The sequence below is a fragment of the Camelus dromedarius genome, chromosome 16 (genome assembly GCF_036321535.1).
Source record: "Camelus dromedarius isolate mCamDro1 chromosome 16, mCamDro1.pat, whole genome shotgun sequence".
Classification (NCBI taxonomy): domain Eukaryota; kingdom Metazoa; phylum Chordata; class Mammalia; order Artiodactyla; family Camelidae; genus Camelus; species Camelus dromedarius.
In genome coordinates this window covers 15,896,717-15,914,429 of record NC_087451.1, presented here as the reverse complement: position 1 = coordinate 15,914,429, position 17,713 = coordinate 15,896,717, and the positions used below count along the sequence as shown (strand labels likewise).

The window sequence follows — 17,713 nt, the reverse complement described above, 5'->3', positions numbered from 1 at the left end:
AGAGGCTGACAAGAACCCACTTGGGCCAAAAGATGGGAATAGGACTTAATAGGTCTCCTGCCTCCAGGCCTGGGCTCTGGGCTCCTCTGGCCAGTGGCCCAGGGGTGTGAATGTAGCAGGGTCACCTGGGATTCTTAAAACACAAACTGCTGGGCCCCATCCCAGAGTTTCTGACATAGGAGGTCTGGGATAGACCGTCCCCAAGAATTTGCATTTCTGGCAAGTTTCCAGGTGATGCTGCTGCTGCTGGTCTGGCCCCACACTTGGAGAACCACAGCCTGGTGGACCGTGAGACCTCCAGCTGGCAGTTGTACAAATGCCTCATGTCCCTGAAAGTTGGCAGAGTGGGACGTGGGCTGTTGCGGTCACTACGTGGGGCTGGGTGCCCTAGGCCAAGGCCTTCTCAGAGCAGCCCCTCTCTAAGTCTAGGACTCTCCACGGGTATCTGTCCTAAAGCCAGGGGGCAGATGGAGACCCACAGTAGAAAGGAAATGGCGAGCAGACCCTGGCCCACGGTGTAGCATAGACTCACCAGCTCTGACCCCGGCAGGTCCTGGCCTGGTTCGAGGAGGGCGAGGAGACCACAACAGCTTTCGTGGAACCGCTGGTCATCATGATGATCCTCGTGGCCAATGCGATCGTGGGCGTGTGGCAGGTGGGAGGCCTGGGGGTGGGCTGGGCCTTGGGGTCTCTGGCTGCTAGGTGTGACCTCCCCCTGGTCCTGGAATCCCACAGGTCCTTCTGCTTCCAGATGTATCCCAGGCCCCAAGGGTGTCACTCCAAGGGGGTGGCCTGCTGGGGCCAGCAGGAGGCAGATGGCCGGCCTGCCTCGTGTTCTGCAGGAACGCAATGCTGAGAGTGCCATCGAGGCCCTGAAGGAGTACGAGCCTGAGATGGGCAAGGTCATCCGCTCAGACCGCAAGGGCGTGCAGAGGATCCGCGCCCGGGACATCGTCCCTGGGGACATCGTGGAAGTGGCAGGTGCTTTGGGGGCTTCCTCCTTTCATTATGGGATGCTGGTGAGCCCAACCCTCTCTGGCTCTGAATATCTTTCTGGCTGAATGTGTGTGTTTTGGGGGAGACCTGTTGGATCCCTCCAAAGCTCTTTGGCCAGAACCCCATTGGACAGATAAGGGGACCATAGGCCAGGGCACAGCTCAGGGCCCTGCCTCCCAGCCCAAGCCTGGCCTCCTGGGAGCCCTCCTGGCTTTCCTGGGAGGTGGCACCCAAGGCCACACTCAGCCAAGCCTTTCTCCCTGCACAGTGGGAGACAAAGTGCCTGCCGACCTCCGCCTCATTGAGATCAAGTCCACCACGCTGAGAGTGGACCAGTCCATCCTGACGGGTGAGGCTCGGAGGCTGGGGCCCAGGGCAGCTGGGCCAGGGGGTGAGGGTGTTTCACATGGGGCTTCTCATTTCTGATTCCACGACCAGGTGAATCTGTGTCCGTGACCAAGCACACCGACGCCATTCCAGACCCTAGAGCTGTGAACCAGGACAAGAAGAACATGCTGTTTTCTGTAAGTACCTGGGATGCCTGGAGCCTTTGCCTGGACAATGATAAAAATAGTAATATTTAAAGCCTTACAGGAAGAATCTCATCAATTACTGAGAATATATTGCAAATTTATAGTAATAATAATGGCTGTATTAGCAAAGGCTGTGTGTCTGGCTCTGTTCTAAGCCCTTTACCTGTATTAATTTATTTAATTCTCGCATTGCCTTTTAAATAAGTACTCTTGTCTGCATTTTTCCAGCACAAGAGAGGTCAAGTAAGTTGCCCAAGGTCACACAGCCAGTGAGTAGCAGAGCTGGGATGTGGACTCAGACGTCTGATTCTTGAGCTTTTCCTCCTACGCGAGGCTTATTCTGCCTTAAACTGGAGAGGGGCAGACCTTGCCTATAATCACTCAAGAGAATCCTCTAGAGGGAGAGGCGTTGCCAGAATGGTGGAAGATGGCAGGAACAGCCTGTTTCTCAAATAGGAAAACTGATCCCCAAGGCAAGAAGCCAAGCCTGCCTGGCTCTTCTCAGGGAGAGTAATCAGTTCAGCTCTGGTGGGAGGGGTCAGCCCCTGTGGCCCCAGAGGGACTTAACCAGGGATGCTCACAGGCTGCTCAGCAGTAGCCTCAAGCCAAGCACGGAGGCCACAAGGATGGGTCAGGCCAGTGGGCAGTGGCCCAGAGCACAGGGTTATAAAGCTTCCCTGGAAGTGAACAGAGATGGAGAGGGGAGTGCCCAGTCTAGGTGCCCAGAAGCCTTGGACAAGCTGCTGTGGGGTTGGGGGAGCACCAAGGCGCACGCTCAGGCATCGGCAGCCGTCACTAGAAGCTTTCTAAGGAGGGCACTCTGGCTAACTGCAGGTCATTTCCTTAGCAGAGGGGCCTGTAAGTGGGGGCAGGAGTTGCCAGGACCCACGTCCTCTCCAGCCTCGCACAGTGCACCTGTCTGAAGGGGACTGAGTTATGAGCCTCCTGGGAGCAGCTGTGTCTTGGGCCTCTGTTGAACCATTTTCCAGGAAAGGACATGGAGGCTCAAGGCTGGCCGCCCTTACACCAGGACTTGGGGATCACCAGGACTTGGGGATCTTACTGGGGCCTTGCACTTAAGCTCATGTTTGCTGGAACCTTCAGTAAATACTTACCAGCTGCATACCTGAGATCCCAGTTAGCTGCACTCCTGTGTGGCTGTGCTGGTTGTTTATGAAGTGCATTTTGATGGGTTGGTGCTGTGCTACACTGGTGGATCATGCTGTCAGCACTGGCCCCCGCTTCCTCTGTTCCCAGCTCCCGGCTAGGCCCTGGGGATATGGCACTGAACCAGGTCCCGCCTTCGCAGAGCTGGCACTACCATGGCATGGCAGCAATAACTCGACTGCAGAGCTGTGTACATCTGGTAGCACTAAGTGACATGGAGAAAAAGCCAAGGAGGGGGATAAGAGCCATCTCCCAGCTGTTGGGGTGCTAACCAGCCCTTCTCTTATCCCTCCCTCGGCCAGGGTACTAACATCGCATCGGGCAAGGCAGTGGGTGTGGTAGTGGCCACAGGCCTGCACACGGAGCTGGGTAAGATCCGCAGCCAGATGGCAGCCGTGGAACCAGAGCGGACACCGCTGCAGCGGAAGCTGGACGAGTTTGGGCAGCAGCTGTCCCGCGCCATCTCTGTGATCTGCATGGCCGTGTGGGTCATTAACATCGGTCACTTTGCCGATCCGGCCCATGGCGGCTCCTGGCTCCGTGGCGCTGTCTACTACTTCAAGATTGCCGTGGCCCTGGCAGTGGCCGCCATCCCTGAGGGCCTCCCAGCTGTCATCACTACATGCCTGGCCCTGGGCACAAGGCGCATGGCCCGCAAGAATGCCATCGTGCGGAGTCTGCCCTCTGTGGAGACCCTGGGTTGCACCTCGGTCATCTGCTCTGACAAGACGGGCACACTCACCACCAATCAGATGTCGGTCTGCCGGGTGAGTGGCTGCAGCCAGCTTGGGGTCCCACTGGTGTTGCCATGTGATGCTTGACAGGCTGGGCTCCCTCTCTGAGCTGCTCCCTGACTCCTTTTTGGCCAGAGGAGGAGGAGAGGACCTGTTGGTCACCCCCATGGTGGGGAACAGATCCAAGTTTTCATGGGACAGAGCAGCAAAGCCTGGCTGGACATGAGTCATTAGAACCCACACGCCACTGCCCATCTGTGAACCTCAGTTTCCTCATCTGAATTTTGGGTGTACAGGTCCTGCCAGCTAACCACAGAGGACCAGGAGGGGGTCAAGTACAGCCTGGGCATCTGAGCCAAGCTGGATCTGGACCTGGGTTCTGTCCTGCTGCACCATGACTCTCAGTGGTCAATGCCTGTCACCAGATACACTGGCTCCAGTGACCCGGGAGGGGCGTGGGCAGGAATTATTCATTCTGTAGCACTTGATCTCAGATCCTGGGCTGCTGCCCACATCCTCCAGGGATTCTGGCTGAGACTCCAGCAGGCCCCTGTGGTAGAGGAGCGGGTGGGGTGATGGTGAGGTTGTGGGTTTCCCACCCCTCTCAGATTCTCCATTGCTCCTCTCCCACCCTGGCTCCCATAATCTGCCCACTGGCCTGGGAAACCCAGGCTCTGTATATGGGACCTTAGTCCCCCATAGAAGCCCATCAGAGGCTGCCGCAGGGGAGGGGGGCACCAGCACACTTTACTGCCCTGCAGCCTCTGACCTGGTAAAATCCATAGTATGAATTCATTTGAACAGGATGTTCCTTAACAAAGATTTGAAAAACATAGTATAGGGCAGTCGTAGAGGCCTTACACCTGGATGAGGGGCTAAGAAACAACTTCTCAGGAGCTGTGCTGGCTGGAGGGCCATCCCCTGGGGCAGGGATGAAAGGACAACAGAAGGGACATTGAGCACTTACTGTGTGCTGTTGGGCTGGCCGTTAGCTTGGGAATGTGCAGTGATGCAGTCTCTAGGAAGCAAGAATTATCTTCTTGGCAGAGCTGGCTGACAGACAAGGACATGGCCTGCCCTGGGAGGGGTGAGCCCCCTGTCCCTGAGGTGCAGGGGGCTGGGTGACCCAGCATGCAGGAGCTCACTCCTGGGACAGGGGTCTGTGCCTCAGGATGGGGTATGGGTTTCCTCCCTCAGAGGCCAGGAACTCATCCCCTTGAAGGGCAAGGAGGGGCAGCTGGTCTCTGATCCCACTTTCTCTCTGTGTTACTGGTGGAGAAACTGAGGCTCAGGTGCTCAGCCAGGGGTCACATAGTGAAATGGGCAAGGACGCAAGCTTCCTGCCCCAGCTCAGGGCTCTGTCAAGCTAGCAGCTGCCCCAGAGCATTGAAGAATCTGCCATAAGCCCCTCAGGGGTCCAGAGCAAAGGACAAGCCTGAACTGGACACACTTGGGCAGAGCAGAGACACCTGGCCTCAGCCTGGATGCAGTGCTCTTTCACAGGGGGAGGGAAGGCCACGCCCCAACCTGGGGTCAGGCTTTAATCAGACTGGCTGCACAGGAAGGAGGGAGGAGGACCTGCCTGAGCATGTCTCTGTGCTCCTCAGATGTTCGTGGTAGCTGCGGCCGAAGCAGGCACCTGCCGTTTGCACGAGTTCACCATCTCTGGTACCACTTATGCCCCAGAAGGCGAAGTGTGAGTGCCCGGAGACGGGGCGGGTTTTCTGGGTGGGCGGGGCTACTTAGGACTGCTCTGAGTTGTTTGTGGGCAGTGCTCCCTGGGGGCAGGGCCATGAGACTAGGCACCTCCCAGAGGCGGGGCCAAGGCCCCTGTACTGACCGCTCTGGCTCCACAGACGGCAGGGGGAGCAGCCTGTGATATGCGGACAGTTTGACGGGCTGGTGGAGCTGGCGACCATCTGCGCCCTGTGCAACGACTCAGCGCTGGACTACAATGAGGTGGGCGCCTGCTCCCTTTCATGACCTCCCTAGTATCCAGGAGCTCAGGACAGACCCTTCTCCCCGAGTATGACACTCTCAGGATTGGAGGTCTCTGCCCCCCTGCACACCTGGCACTGCCACCCCTCCCTCTCCCTCATACTGGCTTTGGAACCCTGCTATGGGGCTCTTGGGCTGTGGGGGACTGTAATGTAAGGGGCATGGGGGCCAGGGGTGCCTAGGGAAAGAGGTTTGAGGGGCAAGACTAGGAATGGTGTCTAAAGCAGAAGGCACAGCCCAGAAAAGGCCCACAGGCCTTAGCAGCCTGATGTGATTTAGGCATTGAACATGCTGTTCCTGCCTGAGCGGGGGTACTTGTCCAGACCAAGTCAGTCTGATGCCACGCTGAGGGCAGTAGACAGTCACCAAAGGGTTTGGAGCAGGGAAGTGATATGGCCAGGTCTTAGAAAAGCTCACCCAGGCTTCTGTGTGGAGGACAAAACAGACTGGGCAAGACCGGAACCAAGGAGCCCTGTGTGGTCATCCAGGCCAGAGAGGTGCTCCCTGAGTCCTGGCTGGGGCCTCTGGGAGAGGGGAGAAGACATGGGTTGGAGAGAGATTTAGGAGCCAAAATCCTGAGACTTGCTGATGGTTAGGTGAAAGACAGAGGGGAAGTCAGGGTAGCTTCTGCTTGCTGTCCTGGCTGGGACCGGCACTGGAGTGGCAAATATAGGGAGAGGGAGAGGTAGCCTGAGGGTCCCCAGGGAACAAAGTCCAACTGGCAGCAACTGGACATGTGGGCTTGGAGCTCAGGAGAGAAGTCACAGTTGGGCTGGACACTGGCAGTTGTGAGCTCGTGAAGGCTGGTAGAGACAGGAGGCTTGTGAGGGCTCAGGGAGAGAAGGCGGGAGGGAAGGAGCAGGGCCTGGACAGCAAGGTTTAGAAAGAGAAATCTGGAGAAAGGAGCTGAGACAAGTGGGCAGAGATGAGACAGAACAGGGAGGGTGCGTGGCCACTGATGTCAGGGGAGAAGGGATTGTGGTAAGGGAAGGTGAGCATCACTGCCAGACACCACCAGACCCCAGGTCAGCTGGCCTGGGAAGGGCCCACAGGCCTGGGGCAAAGGAGGTTACAGGTGACTCTGGCAAAGGGAGCTCCAGGGAGCGAGTGGAAGGTGAGGCTGGGGGCCTGCTGGGAGCCACCCTGCCTCTCACTCCCTGTACCTTGGGCCCTGCTAGGCCAAGGGTGTGTATGAGAAGGTGGGAGAGGCCACGGAGACAGCCCTGACTTGCCTGGTGGAGAAGATGAATGTGTTTAACACCGACCTGCAGGCCCTGTCCCGGGTGGAACGAGCTAGCGCCTGCAACGCGGTGAGCAGTGTGGGGGGCTTGGGCAACAGACCCCGGGGCTGGGGCATCAGGAGAAGGGAGAGAGAGGAACTAAGTCGTGGGAGGCTTCTGGGAGGAGGAAGGATCTCAGACACCTGGTGAGGCTGGGCTGGGGAGAAAAGAGAGGAACAGCTGAGTGTGGGCAAAGACTGGGAGTTGGGGAATACACAGCATGGTCAGGACATGGCAACTTGGGGACATTTCTGGGGCTGGAGAGGGAGATGGAGGCCTTGAATGCCAGGGTCAGCAGAGGGTGGACACCATCATGCAGGGAGCAAGAGGCTCCTCATGGGGTCAAGCGGCTGGTGAGGAAGCTGGCTCTGCCCCAGACGCCCTGACGCCTACCCCTCGGACCTGGCAGGTCATCAAGCAGCTCATGAAGAAGGAATTCACCCTGGAGTTCTCCCGAGACCGGAAGTCCATGTCAGTGTACTGCACGCCCACCCGCCCTGGCCTGGTGGCCCAGGGCAGCAAGATGTTTGTTAAGGTGGGCCTGCCTGGCCGGCCTGGGGCCTCTGTACACCTGGGGTTCCCGGAAGGGCCTGGTCTCCAGTCCCCTGAAGAACCAGCGGTGGGAGCTGAGGGAGGTGTGAGGCCCACTGTCAAAGTGATGACTCCAGAACGAGGGTGATCAGCTGCTGTGGGGAACTGGGAGGAGGATCCAGGCCTGGTGCAGATAAAGCCAGGGCCAGATACCCAGGCCTGCCCCTCACCAGGGTCCCAGCTCTGGACAGAGAGGCACTGCCTGGCCGTGTGACCTTGGGGTCACCATGCCCCTCTGTGGGCCCCGGGCTCCCCATCTGAACGACAAGGCCAGGGTGGAAGGTCTCAGAAGCCCTTTTGCTTCTGACAGGGAGTGTTGAAGTGGTTGGCACCCAACTTTGGTGCTTTGTGTTTTGGAAACTGAATCCCAAGGAAGGAAGGAACCAGCTCCTGTTCAGACCCCCATCCATAGCACTTCCTATCACTGATTTTGAACCTGAAGTAGGAATCACAGCCCCAGCTTCACCTGCAGTGGGGGGTTTTAACCTCTTTTGAAATGAAAAGCTTCTGTATTGGGAGAATTTGGAGTGCCCTTTGGGAAGAGGGAGGAGGAACTGATGGAGGATTCAGAGATTCTTCCCAGCTTGGGGCAAGGTCTGGGGTGAGATTCCCCAAAGCTGCTGAGGAGCTTGACACCCCCAAGACCACCTTCCCAGAGCCACACCCCCACATCCTGAGCACGGCTCTGTTTCTGGTCTCCAGGCAGGGCTCAGCCCATCTCCCTCTGCTGAGCACCCTGCAGAATTGGAGACCCAGTAGTGCCAGGCTGACAGGGAGGTGGGGCCTGCAGGACGGCTGCCATTCCCACCCTACCCCACAAAGTGCTGCAGTAGGCCTCAGCTGTGGGCTGGAGGGGACCCCCAATTCCCTCTGGGCTTTCTTCAAGGTGGGCCCTGTAGGTTCCCACTCTTGAGTTTTTAAAGAATGGATTCCAGTCTGTGCCTTGCCGTGTTTCCCCTTGGGTGGCCTTTCCCCATACCTGGGCCTCAATTTCGTCAACTGGGCAGGAGGGAGGGGAAGGGTCCTGACTGACGGAGTTGCCTCCCCCTCCCCAACGATGCAGGGGGCTCCCGAGAGCGTGATCGAGCGCTGCAGCTCAGTCCGCATGGGGAGCCGCACAGTGCCCCTGAACACCACCTCCAGGGAGCAGATCCTGGCCAAGATCCGGGACTGGGGCTCGGGCTCGGACACACTGCGCTGCCTGGCACTGGCCACCCGGGACACGCCCCCTAGGAAGGAGGACATGCAGCTGGACGACTGCAGCAAGTTTGCGCAGTACGAGGTGGGTGCTGGGGCCCCGGGCTGGGAGCCGTGCATCTGTCTGCAGTGGCTGGGCACGTGGCAGGTTGAGGATGGGCCTGGGGCCCACTTGCATCTGCCCCCTCCTCACAGACGGACCTGACTTTCGTGGGCTGCGTGGGCATGCTGGACCCTCCGAGGCCCGAGGTGGCTGCCTGCATCACACGCTGCCACCAGGCGGGCATCCGTGTGGTCATGATCACAGGGGACAACAAAGGCACAGCTGTGGCCATCTGCCGCCGGCTTGGTATCTTCGAGGACACAGAGGACGTGGTGGGCAAGGCCTACACGGGCCGTGAGTTCGATGACCTCAGCTACGAGCATCAGCGCCAAGCCTGCCGCACAGCCCGCTGCTTCGCCCGTGTGGAGCCCGCCCACAAGTCCCGCATCGTGGAAAACTTGCAGTCCTTTAATGAGATCACCGCCATGGTGAGGCCCTGAGGCGGGAGCCTGAGGGGAGGTGGCGAGGGGTCGGGGGAGCACCTGTCACCGAGTTTGGAAAGAACAACCCGGCAGCCCCTGCCTCTGCTTCATTGTTATTATTTGCAACATTTTATTACAAAAAATTTCAAACATCAAGAGAAATTGAAATGGTATCACCACCTAGATTCTACAAATAACATATTGTTAGATTTGCTTTATCACACATCTATCCATCCATCTGTCCTTAATCCCCCTTTTCTTAAATGCATTTTGAAGTAAGTTGCAGACGTCAGTACACTTCGACCTGGCACACTTTGGAATACATCCTCTACAGAGTACGTTTTTTGTGGTTCCAGTTCTGTTCCTTTTTGAGGTAAAACTTGCATGCAGTGAAATGTACGTGTCTTAAGCAGACCATTCATTTGATGAGTTTTGATGTATGCACACACCTGTGTCACCCAAACTCTTACCAAGTGAGGTAACATTACCATCAACCCATGAAGTCCCCTTATGCTTTTTCTGCATCAGGCCCCCTCCCACAACAGGCCACCACTGTTCTAATATTTTTTCCATCATAGGTTAGTTTTGTCTGTCCTAGATTTTCCCATGAAGAGAATCATACAACATGTGCTTTTCTGTGTCCGACTTCTTTCCTTTAAGATTTATCTGTGTTGGTGTGGGTATCAGTAGATGACTGCTCTTTTGTTATTCAGTGGCATCCCATTGTGTGGATATACCACTGTCTCTTTATCCATTCCCCTCTGGATGGACATTTGGTTTGGGCTCACATTTTGTTCTGTCTCATTCTTGATTGCTGACCTCTCTGTTAACACTGATCTGATTCTCGACATTGACCTCACCCCTGACATGGCCTCAGTTTATAATCTTGATCTCCAGCCCGACCCAGTCCTTTACCTTGACCTTAATCCTGTCGTGTGGCTCAGCCTTGACCTGGATAGTGAGCTGGGCACCAGCCTTGATTTGATAACTGTAAACTTGTTCTTGACCTTGTTTTTGACCTTCACGCTGACTTGGTCCCTGACCTTGACTTAATCTTGACCATCTTAATCTGATTCTTTACTCTGAGCTCAACCCTGTTATGGGTTCCAGTCTTGACCTGGATCCTGACCTGATCCCTGACATTGAGCTTGACCCCTCCCCAATCCAGTACTTTATGTTGACCTCAACTTTGATCTAGCCTTGAATTTTGACCTAGACCTCAGCTCCAACCTCTAACATGACATGACTCCTGATATGGACCATAGCCTTCACTTGAGCTCTACCTTAATCTAATTTTTTTTTTATCTTGAGTCCATTCTTAACCCTACTCTTCACCTTGCCTCCAACCTTCACCTTGACTACAACACCTTACTGGCCCTTGACCTGGGCCACAACCTTAATCTCATTCCTGACTTGACCTTAGCTTTTCCTCAACCTCAGTTTCATCTTCTATCCCACATCCCACCTGCATTTCACCCCTACCCTCATCCCCGTCCCCACCTCCCCATCTTCTCTGACCTTAGACTTGGTCTTCTCCCCAACTTCGCACTTGTCTGCACTCTTGCCTTTCCCTTAGCCTCGTTCCCACATCAGTTTCTAAGCTCGTGACCTCACCATTTGTTCTGTCCAGCTGTCTGCTTCCTTGAGGACATCCCCTAAACTTGGTGGTAGGCTAGGTTGAGGGGAGTCAGGGAGGTGGAAGGGAACTTTCTCAGACATGAACCCACCTAACTTGGTCCTCAGACTGGAGATGGGGTGAATGATGCCCCAGCCCTGAAGAAGGCGGAGATCGGCATCGCCATGGGCTCTGGCACAGCCGTGGCCAAGTCGGCGGCGGAGATGGTACTGTCGGACGACAACTTTGCCTCCATCGTGGCTGCGGTGGAGGAGGGCCGGGCCATCTACAGCAACATGAAGCAGTTCATCCGCTACCTCATCTCCTCCAATGTTGGCGAGGTTGTCTGGTGAGGCCCCGCTTTCCCTCCTTCCAGCCCTCTGGACCAGCTCTGCGTCCCGAGGACTAGGGGAAGTGCCTGTTCCTGGGATGGGGCTGCTGGAATGGAGGGACCCTGCCCTAAGGCTGGGCCTTCCAGAGTCCCATCTCAGGGTGGGCAGGGATGGGAGCACCAAATCATTCTCAGGAGGCCCAGATGCACCCCAGCCCCCGAGGTGGTGCCTGAGAAGTCCCCTGTCATCCCTCCAGCCATAACCTTCTTCCCACTTTCAGAGCCACCCAAGATGGGAGAACTTGCGTCACCTCTGGGCAGTAATGTGTTCGTGTGTGTACGTGTGTGTGCGCCTGAGAGGTGTGTGTACGTGTGTGCATGTGAGTTCTTGTTCATGTTTGGGCATGAATGCAGCACAGAGGTTCATGCTAGTGTGTAATTCTGGCACACTTAGGTTCACGAGTGAGGGATGCTTGTGGGGACTGGTGAGCACATTTGCCCAGATATGTAAGAATTCTGCATCTGCACGTTGGGGCAAGCGTGTAGGTGTTTGCTTGAGTTTGTGAGATTGTGTGGGCTGTGCTAGGTTTTTGCACATGTCTGTGAACAAATGTGTATCTGCTAGGGCATGCGTTGTCCACGTGTGTCTGTGTGCGTGTGTGTTCACCCTAAAGAGGAGCTGTGTCCTAAACAGGAGAGGCCTAAAGGGCGGGTCTGTCCAGGCGCCAGAGGGCAGGGGCGGCCCATTGTGAGGCAGAGCCTTGTGCATACACTTTTCCCTCCGGCACACACATCAGAACTAGCAGAGCGAGGTGGGGGGGCTCCCGGGCCTGGGGTGTGAATGAGAGCCGGACCCTCCATTCGCTGGGGGCTACAGCCCATGGCTCTGGTTCCAGCATCTTCCTCACGGCAATTCTGGGCCTGCCCGAAGCCCTGATCCCTGTGCAGCTGCTCTGGGTGAACCTGGTGACGGATGGCCTACCTGCCACGGCCCTGGGCTTCAACCCTCCAGACCTGGACATTATGCAGAAGCAGCCCCGGAACCCTCACGAGGCCCTCATCAGTGGCTGGCTCTTCTTCCGATATCTGGCTATTGGAGGTGAGTGGAGCCCCAGCCCTTGGTGGCATTCCTGGAGCTTCCTAAGACTCAGCCTGGCTTATGCCAGAAAAAAAAAAAAAAAACCCCAAAAAACAACAAAAAAAACTGGGCTCATGTAAATGAAAAGACTAGAGCATGCCTCAGGCATGGCTGGATCCAGGCCTCAGACAGTATCACTAGCGTATTTTGGCTTTGCCTCAGCTCCATTCTCAGGCAGGTGCCCCTTGGGGTGGCAGAATGGTTGCTGCAGCTCCAGCCCTCATACTTGTTGCATTACAACCCCCCAAAAAACAGACAAGAGAGCCTTTTATCCTACTGCTCCATCAGTAGTAGGGTAAAAGTCTCAGGCCTGTCCTTAGCCCACATTGGGTCACCTGCTTCTCTCCTAGCCAATCACAGTGGCCAGGGTATGGCGGATTCTGACTGCCAGTCAGGGCCCAGCACTGGCCCCGAGGGTAGGTGCTGCCAACCACCGAGCTCAGAAAAGGAGAGAGTGGTTCCCTGACAGAGATTCTGGGAATTATTAGGAAGGGGAAAGGATGCCAGAAAACCACAGGTGTCCACTATAGCCAGTTTCCTCCTGCCCTCCCCACAGTGTACGTCGGCCTGGCCACAGTGGCTGCCGCCACCTGGTGGTTCCTGTATGATGCCGAGGGACCTCAGGTCACCTTCTACCAGCTGGTGAGCAAGGGAATGGCCAGGGAGCCTGCTGGGGTTATTCTGGAGGTAGAACCCACAGCCCAAGTTGTTGGGAGTTCCAGGGGAAAGGAGTCCGGAACCCCACGGGTGGCCAGAGGCTGTCCCCCCACCCCCACCCCCACACAGACGTGCGCCACCTCAGGAGTCAAGCTCAGGAGCCACAGGGAGCCTGGAGGAGAGGCTTCTCCCTCTCCCAGTCATTCAGTTACAGGGGCACCGAGGGTCTGACTGCCCAGAAGTGTCTTACCTTTATTGGGAAACCCCCCAAACATTGAGGGCTCAGAGACAGGAGCCCCTAAATGGTGGAACTTCAAGCAGAGGGTCAAACTGAGGCAACCAAGAGTGGAGGGAAGGAATCTGCCAGGCTCCCTACTTCCATGTTTCTCAGGGAGGGGACTCGTTGGCCTCTTGAAGTCACCTGGCTGGCAGGTGCACACCATAGGCCTGGCTTAGTTCAGCACAGCTCTGGAAGCAAGCAAGGAGACCCCTTAGCTGCCGTCTGTCAGTCTGTCCCTCTGTCTGAGCAGCCAGCACATCTTTGCTTGAACAAGCCTTGACGGCAATTCCGGGTTTCTGTTTTGGGGAGAGCTGCCAGGATGCGGCATTTCCTTCCTCTGAGTGTGCCTGTCTTTGCTACTTCCCTGTAGATAGAAGAGCTCCACGGAGGGGCCCCGCTTCCCGCCCACACAGTCTTGCCCGCCCCGAGGGCAGCGTTAGGGCTCTTTCAGGGGTTCACGTCCAGGTAGAGGCAGCCCAGAGATGCTTTCCTCCACCCACCAGCCCTCGAGCACATGGGGCTCTCACTCCTGGTGGCAGTGCAGAGCCCAGACCTGCATCCCAAATGCTGGTGCCCGCCAGCCCTCAGCCCCTGCTCACGCAGCTCCTATGGGAGCGGCCGGTGGAGAGAGGGCGCGTGCTGCCCGTCCCGCTGCGGCCTTCTTCCAGCCCTGTCCCTACCACCATCCTTGCACTAGGGAGCCCAAATCTCTGACTACCTCCATCCACATCAACCGTTATTCTGAGGGCAGTCTCATATGTCCAGCTGGATACCCCCTCTGGGATGTCCCACAGCCACACTGCACTCACCAGGTCCAAAGTCAGATCTGTCACTTTCCCCCAAACAGTCCCCTCCTCCATCTCCACCTTGGTTCCACTGCCTGCCTGGTCACCGAAGCCAGACTCCTGGGGGTCAGGCTAGACACACACTCCACTCCCACTACCAGCCAGTCCCCAGTCCCCTTGGTGCCACCTTCCCAACTGCCTTCAGGTTTCTCATTTTTCCACTTGGTCAAGAAATGGCTGTTAGGCACCAGCTCCTTGGCAGGCACAAACTGCTAGGGCTACGGCAGTGACCGGGCTGGCAAAGCCTCTGCAAAGAGCTTCCAGGCTGGCGGGGGAGAGAGAGGTGGAAATGGGCAGTCACATTTCACGGTGAGAAGTGCTTCAGCAGAGAAAAGGCAGGTGGCTATAGGACTTGGAGGTGGTCAAGTGTTAGACGTAAGGTAGAACTTTTCAGCTCCAGGTGTTGGGATTTCAGCAGAGATGCCCAGAGCCCCCCATGGTTCCTGGAGGAATGCTGAGTAAAGGCAGCTGAGTGGATCCTGGGTCCCGGCTGCCCAGGTTCACACCTTAGTTCCATCCCACACTAGCTGTGTGGTTTTGGACAAGCTCCTTAACCTCTCTGTTGGTTTCTTCATCCATATAAAATGGATAATAATAGCCCCTGCCTTCTGGGGCTATCAGGACGATTACCAGAGTCAGTCCCCATAAAGTGCTTAGACCAGCACCTGGCACACAGTACGAGCTATGCAAGTGTTAATTAATGAATCCCAGAGCAGGGCTTGCAGATGAAGATAAATAGGAACTAGCCAGGGAGGCAGAGGGAAAGAGGAGGCAGAACAGTGGCCTCACCCAAAGAAACAGATTCCCTCTGGGGCTCACAATGAACCTGTGAGGCAGAAGTTCCAGCCCTGAGCACCTTCTAGTGAACAGTGCAGGAGGCCACACTGTGGCCCATGACCTGGGGTACAGTACGTGCGTGGCAGGTGCTCACTGGTGAAACCCAGAAGGTCTGAATTAGGCACCTTGATGTGTTCCTATCCTTCACATTTTCTTCCCTGGGCACGTGCTTGAGGATGCAAGCACGCATGTGTCCGAGTGGGAGGTGTGTGCCCCGTGTTACACGTACATGCAGGCATAAGGTCATTACCATTCAGGTCTGGGAGGTGGGGCCTGACGGTGGTAGCACAAGCGGCAGGAGCATTTGGTCCTCCTGGTCACTGGGTGGGTTCAAAGTTTAGGACACTTGCTCTGCCCTATGATCAGATCTGCCCTATGAAAAGGTGCACTTGTCCCAAATACCAGAGCTTGGCTTATTGGAGAAAATCCCACCGTTGATTTAAATAAGATTCTCCATCTCTTTGTTAAAATAAGAAATCTAGCCAAGCCGAAGTCTTTTATCATTTTTCATCTTGCATAAGAAGAGAAAAGTGCTAGCGGCCCCTTCTGGCTGACAGAGCCCCTTTCCCGCATTGATGCTGCGTAAGAAAATCAGGGATGTATTTTTACAGATTTCTCTTCGAGGGCTATTTTCACAGCACGTGGCCCCTGTTCTAAACCCTTAGCTTAAAGGATCTCTGTGCTCTGACGAGACTCCAGAGGCCAGATTTATATTGTTGGAGAACAGAGCCTTTTAATGGTGATGAATGTTCACATTTATCCCCTTGGTGCAGAAGAGAACAAGACAGAAGTTCTCACGAGTGCCCTCGTTTCAGCATCTTATCACAGCAGATTCTGTGAGTGAGGCTTATGGACAGGAAGAAAACTCCCCTGGGGCTGCAGGGGCGAGGGCCACTTCCCTTATCAAGAGCCCCGAGAGCTCTTTGTTTGTTTGTTTTTTTAACTTTTTTTTATTGAGTAATAGTCATTTTACAATGCTGTGTCAAATTCCAGTGTACAGCACAATTTTTCAGTTATACATGAACATACATATATTCATTGTCATATTTTTTTTTGCTGTGAGCTACAAGATCTTTTATATTTCTCTGTGCTATGCAGTATAATCTTGTTTATCTATTCTACATTTTGAAATCCCCGTCTGTCCCTTCCCACCCCCCGCCCCCTTGGCAACCACAAGTTTGAATTCTATGTCTATGAGTCTGTTTCTGTTCTGTATTTACGTTCTTTTTTTTTTTAGATTCCACATATGAGCGATCTCATATGGTATTTTTCTTTCTCTTTCTGGCTTACTTCACTTAGAATGACATTCTCCAGGAGCATCCATGTTGCTGCAAATGGCGTTATGTTGTCGGTTTTTATGGCTGAATAGTATTCCATCGTATAAATATACCACATCTTCTTTATCCAGTCATCTGTTGATGGATATTTAGGCTGTTTCCATGTCTTGACTATTGTAAATAGTGCTGCTATGAACATTGGGGTGCAGGTGTCATTTTGAAGTAGGGTTCCTTCTGAATGTATGCCCAGGAGTGGGATTCCTGGGTCGTACGGTAAGTCTATTCCTAGTCTTTTGAGGAATCTCCATACTGTTTTCCACAGTGGCTGCACCAAACTGCATTCCCACCAGCAGTGTAGGAGGGTTCCCTTTTCTCCACAGCCTCTCCAGCATTTGTCATTTGTGGACTTTTGAATGATGGCCATTCTGACTGGTGTGAGGTGATACCTCATTGTAATTTTTATTTGCATTTCTCTAATAATTAGTGATAGTGAGCATTTTTTCATGTGCCTATTGATCATTTGTATTCCTTCCTTGGAGAATTGCTTGTTTAGGTCTTCTGCCCATTTTTGGATTGGGTTGTTTGTTTCTTTCTTGTTAAGTCATATGAGCTGCTTATATGTTCTGGAGATCAAGCCTTTGTCGGTTTCATATGCAAAAATTTTCTCCCATTCTGTAGGTTGTCGTTTTGTTTCATTTATGGTTTCCTTTGCTGTGGAGAAGAGAGCTCCTTGTTAATTCTGCACCTGGCATATGTTGGGCCGCGTCATAAGCAACGGGCGGGGCTGGTGGAGCTGGATTTCAGTGGCAGAAATGGAGGGAGGGAAGGATGGAATTTTATTTAATAGTAGTGACTGAGGCCCCAGTAGCCTTCCTCGTCTGCCACCAAAGGTGAATTCTCGTCAAGTGGAATTTTGCTGACTGGTTTTTACATGCATTTACTTATTCAGTGGTCTCAGTTAATCCCCACCCCCACTCCTGCTCCTCCAGTGCTCAGGGTCCCATCCCCTGATTCCGGGGCTCCCTGCCGTCCTCCCCAAACTAATGCCAGCTACTCTCCCTCTGTCTCACCACACCCCTGCCCAGAATGGTCTGCCCTTCTCCCTGGCATGGTGCAGCCTCTCTGTCTCCATCCTGGGTGAGCGAGCCCCCCTCCCTGAGCCCTCCCTGTGGCAGAGCTGGTGATACTGAGTCCTCAGATGTGGGTGAGGGGGAGGGTGGGGCAAGGCTTCCCTCTTCCCATGCTCTGGCCCTGCTTCTGACCTCTGTTCTCCCCACCCCCTCCCAACCCCACCTGGGTGCCCTCAGAGGAATTTCCTGAAGTGCTCCGAGGACAACCCGCTCTTTGCCGGCACTGACTGCGAGGTCTTTGAGTCACGCTTCCCCACGACCATGGCCTTGTCTGTACTGGTGACCATTGAAATGTGCAACGCCCTTAACAGGTGGGCTGGGCATAGGGCCCTGGATCTGGGGTTGTAGGATGGGGGCTGAGGGTCAGTCAGGGTCCAGAATTAGGGTCAGAGGTGTCCAGGATCGTGGTCTGAGGTTCACGGGGTCCAGGATTGGGGCCTGAAGGTCAGAGGAGTCCGGAAGAGGGAGACCCAGTGGGGGCCAGAATTGAGATCCAGAGGACAAAGGGAAACATAATTGGGGTCTAAAGAAATAAAGGGGCCAGGATTGGGTCTGAGGGACAGCGAAAGGGGGTCCAGGCTC

At 55.0% G+C, this 17,713-nt stretch overlaps 1 protein-coding gene across 3 annotated transcripts in view; it reads left to right on the top strand.

Moving 5' to 3' along the window:
• Positions 1–17,713, top strand: part of ATP2A3 (ATPase sarcoplasmic/endoplasmic reticulum Ca2+ transporting 3) — a 39,265-nt gene that overhangs the window by 10,797 nt on the left and 10,755 nt on the right. For all 3 annotated transcript variants that reach the window (XM_064495045.1, XM_031469497.2, XM_031469496.2), the window contains exons 4-18: positions 551–655; positions 843–981; positions 1,265–1,345; positions 1,435–1,520; positions 2,999–3,463; positions 5,038–5,126; positions 5,287–5,389; positions 6,607–6,738; positions 7,118–7,243; positions 8,363–8,581; positions 8,692–9,027; positions 10,765–10,985; positions 11,864–12,066; positions 12,662–12,747; positions 17,309–17,442. In XM_064495045.1, the coding sequence (XP_064351115.1) occupies positions 551–655; positions 843–981; positions 1,265–1,345; positions 1,435–1,520; positions 2,999–3,463; positions 5,038–5,126; positions 5,287–5,389; positions 6,607–6,738; positions 7,118–7,243; positions 8,363–8,581; positions 8,692–9,027; positions 10,765–10,985; positions 11,864–12,066; positions 12,662–12,747; positions 17,309–17,442 (2,525 nt within the window). The remainder of the gene's footprint in view (positions 1–550; positions 656–842; positions 982–1,264; positions 1,346–1,434; positions 1,521–2,998; positions 3,464–5,037; positions 5,127–5,286; positions 5,390–6,606; positions 6,739–7,117; positions 7,244–8,362; positions 8,582–8,691; positions 9,028–10,764; positions 10,986–11,863; positions 12,067–12,661; positions 12,748–17,308; positions 17,443–17,713) is intronic.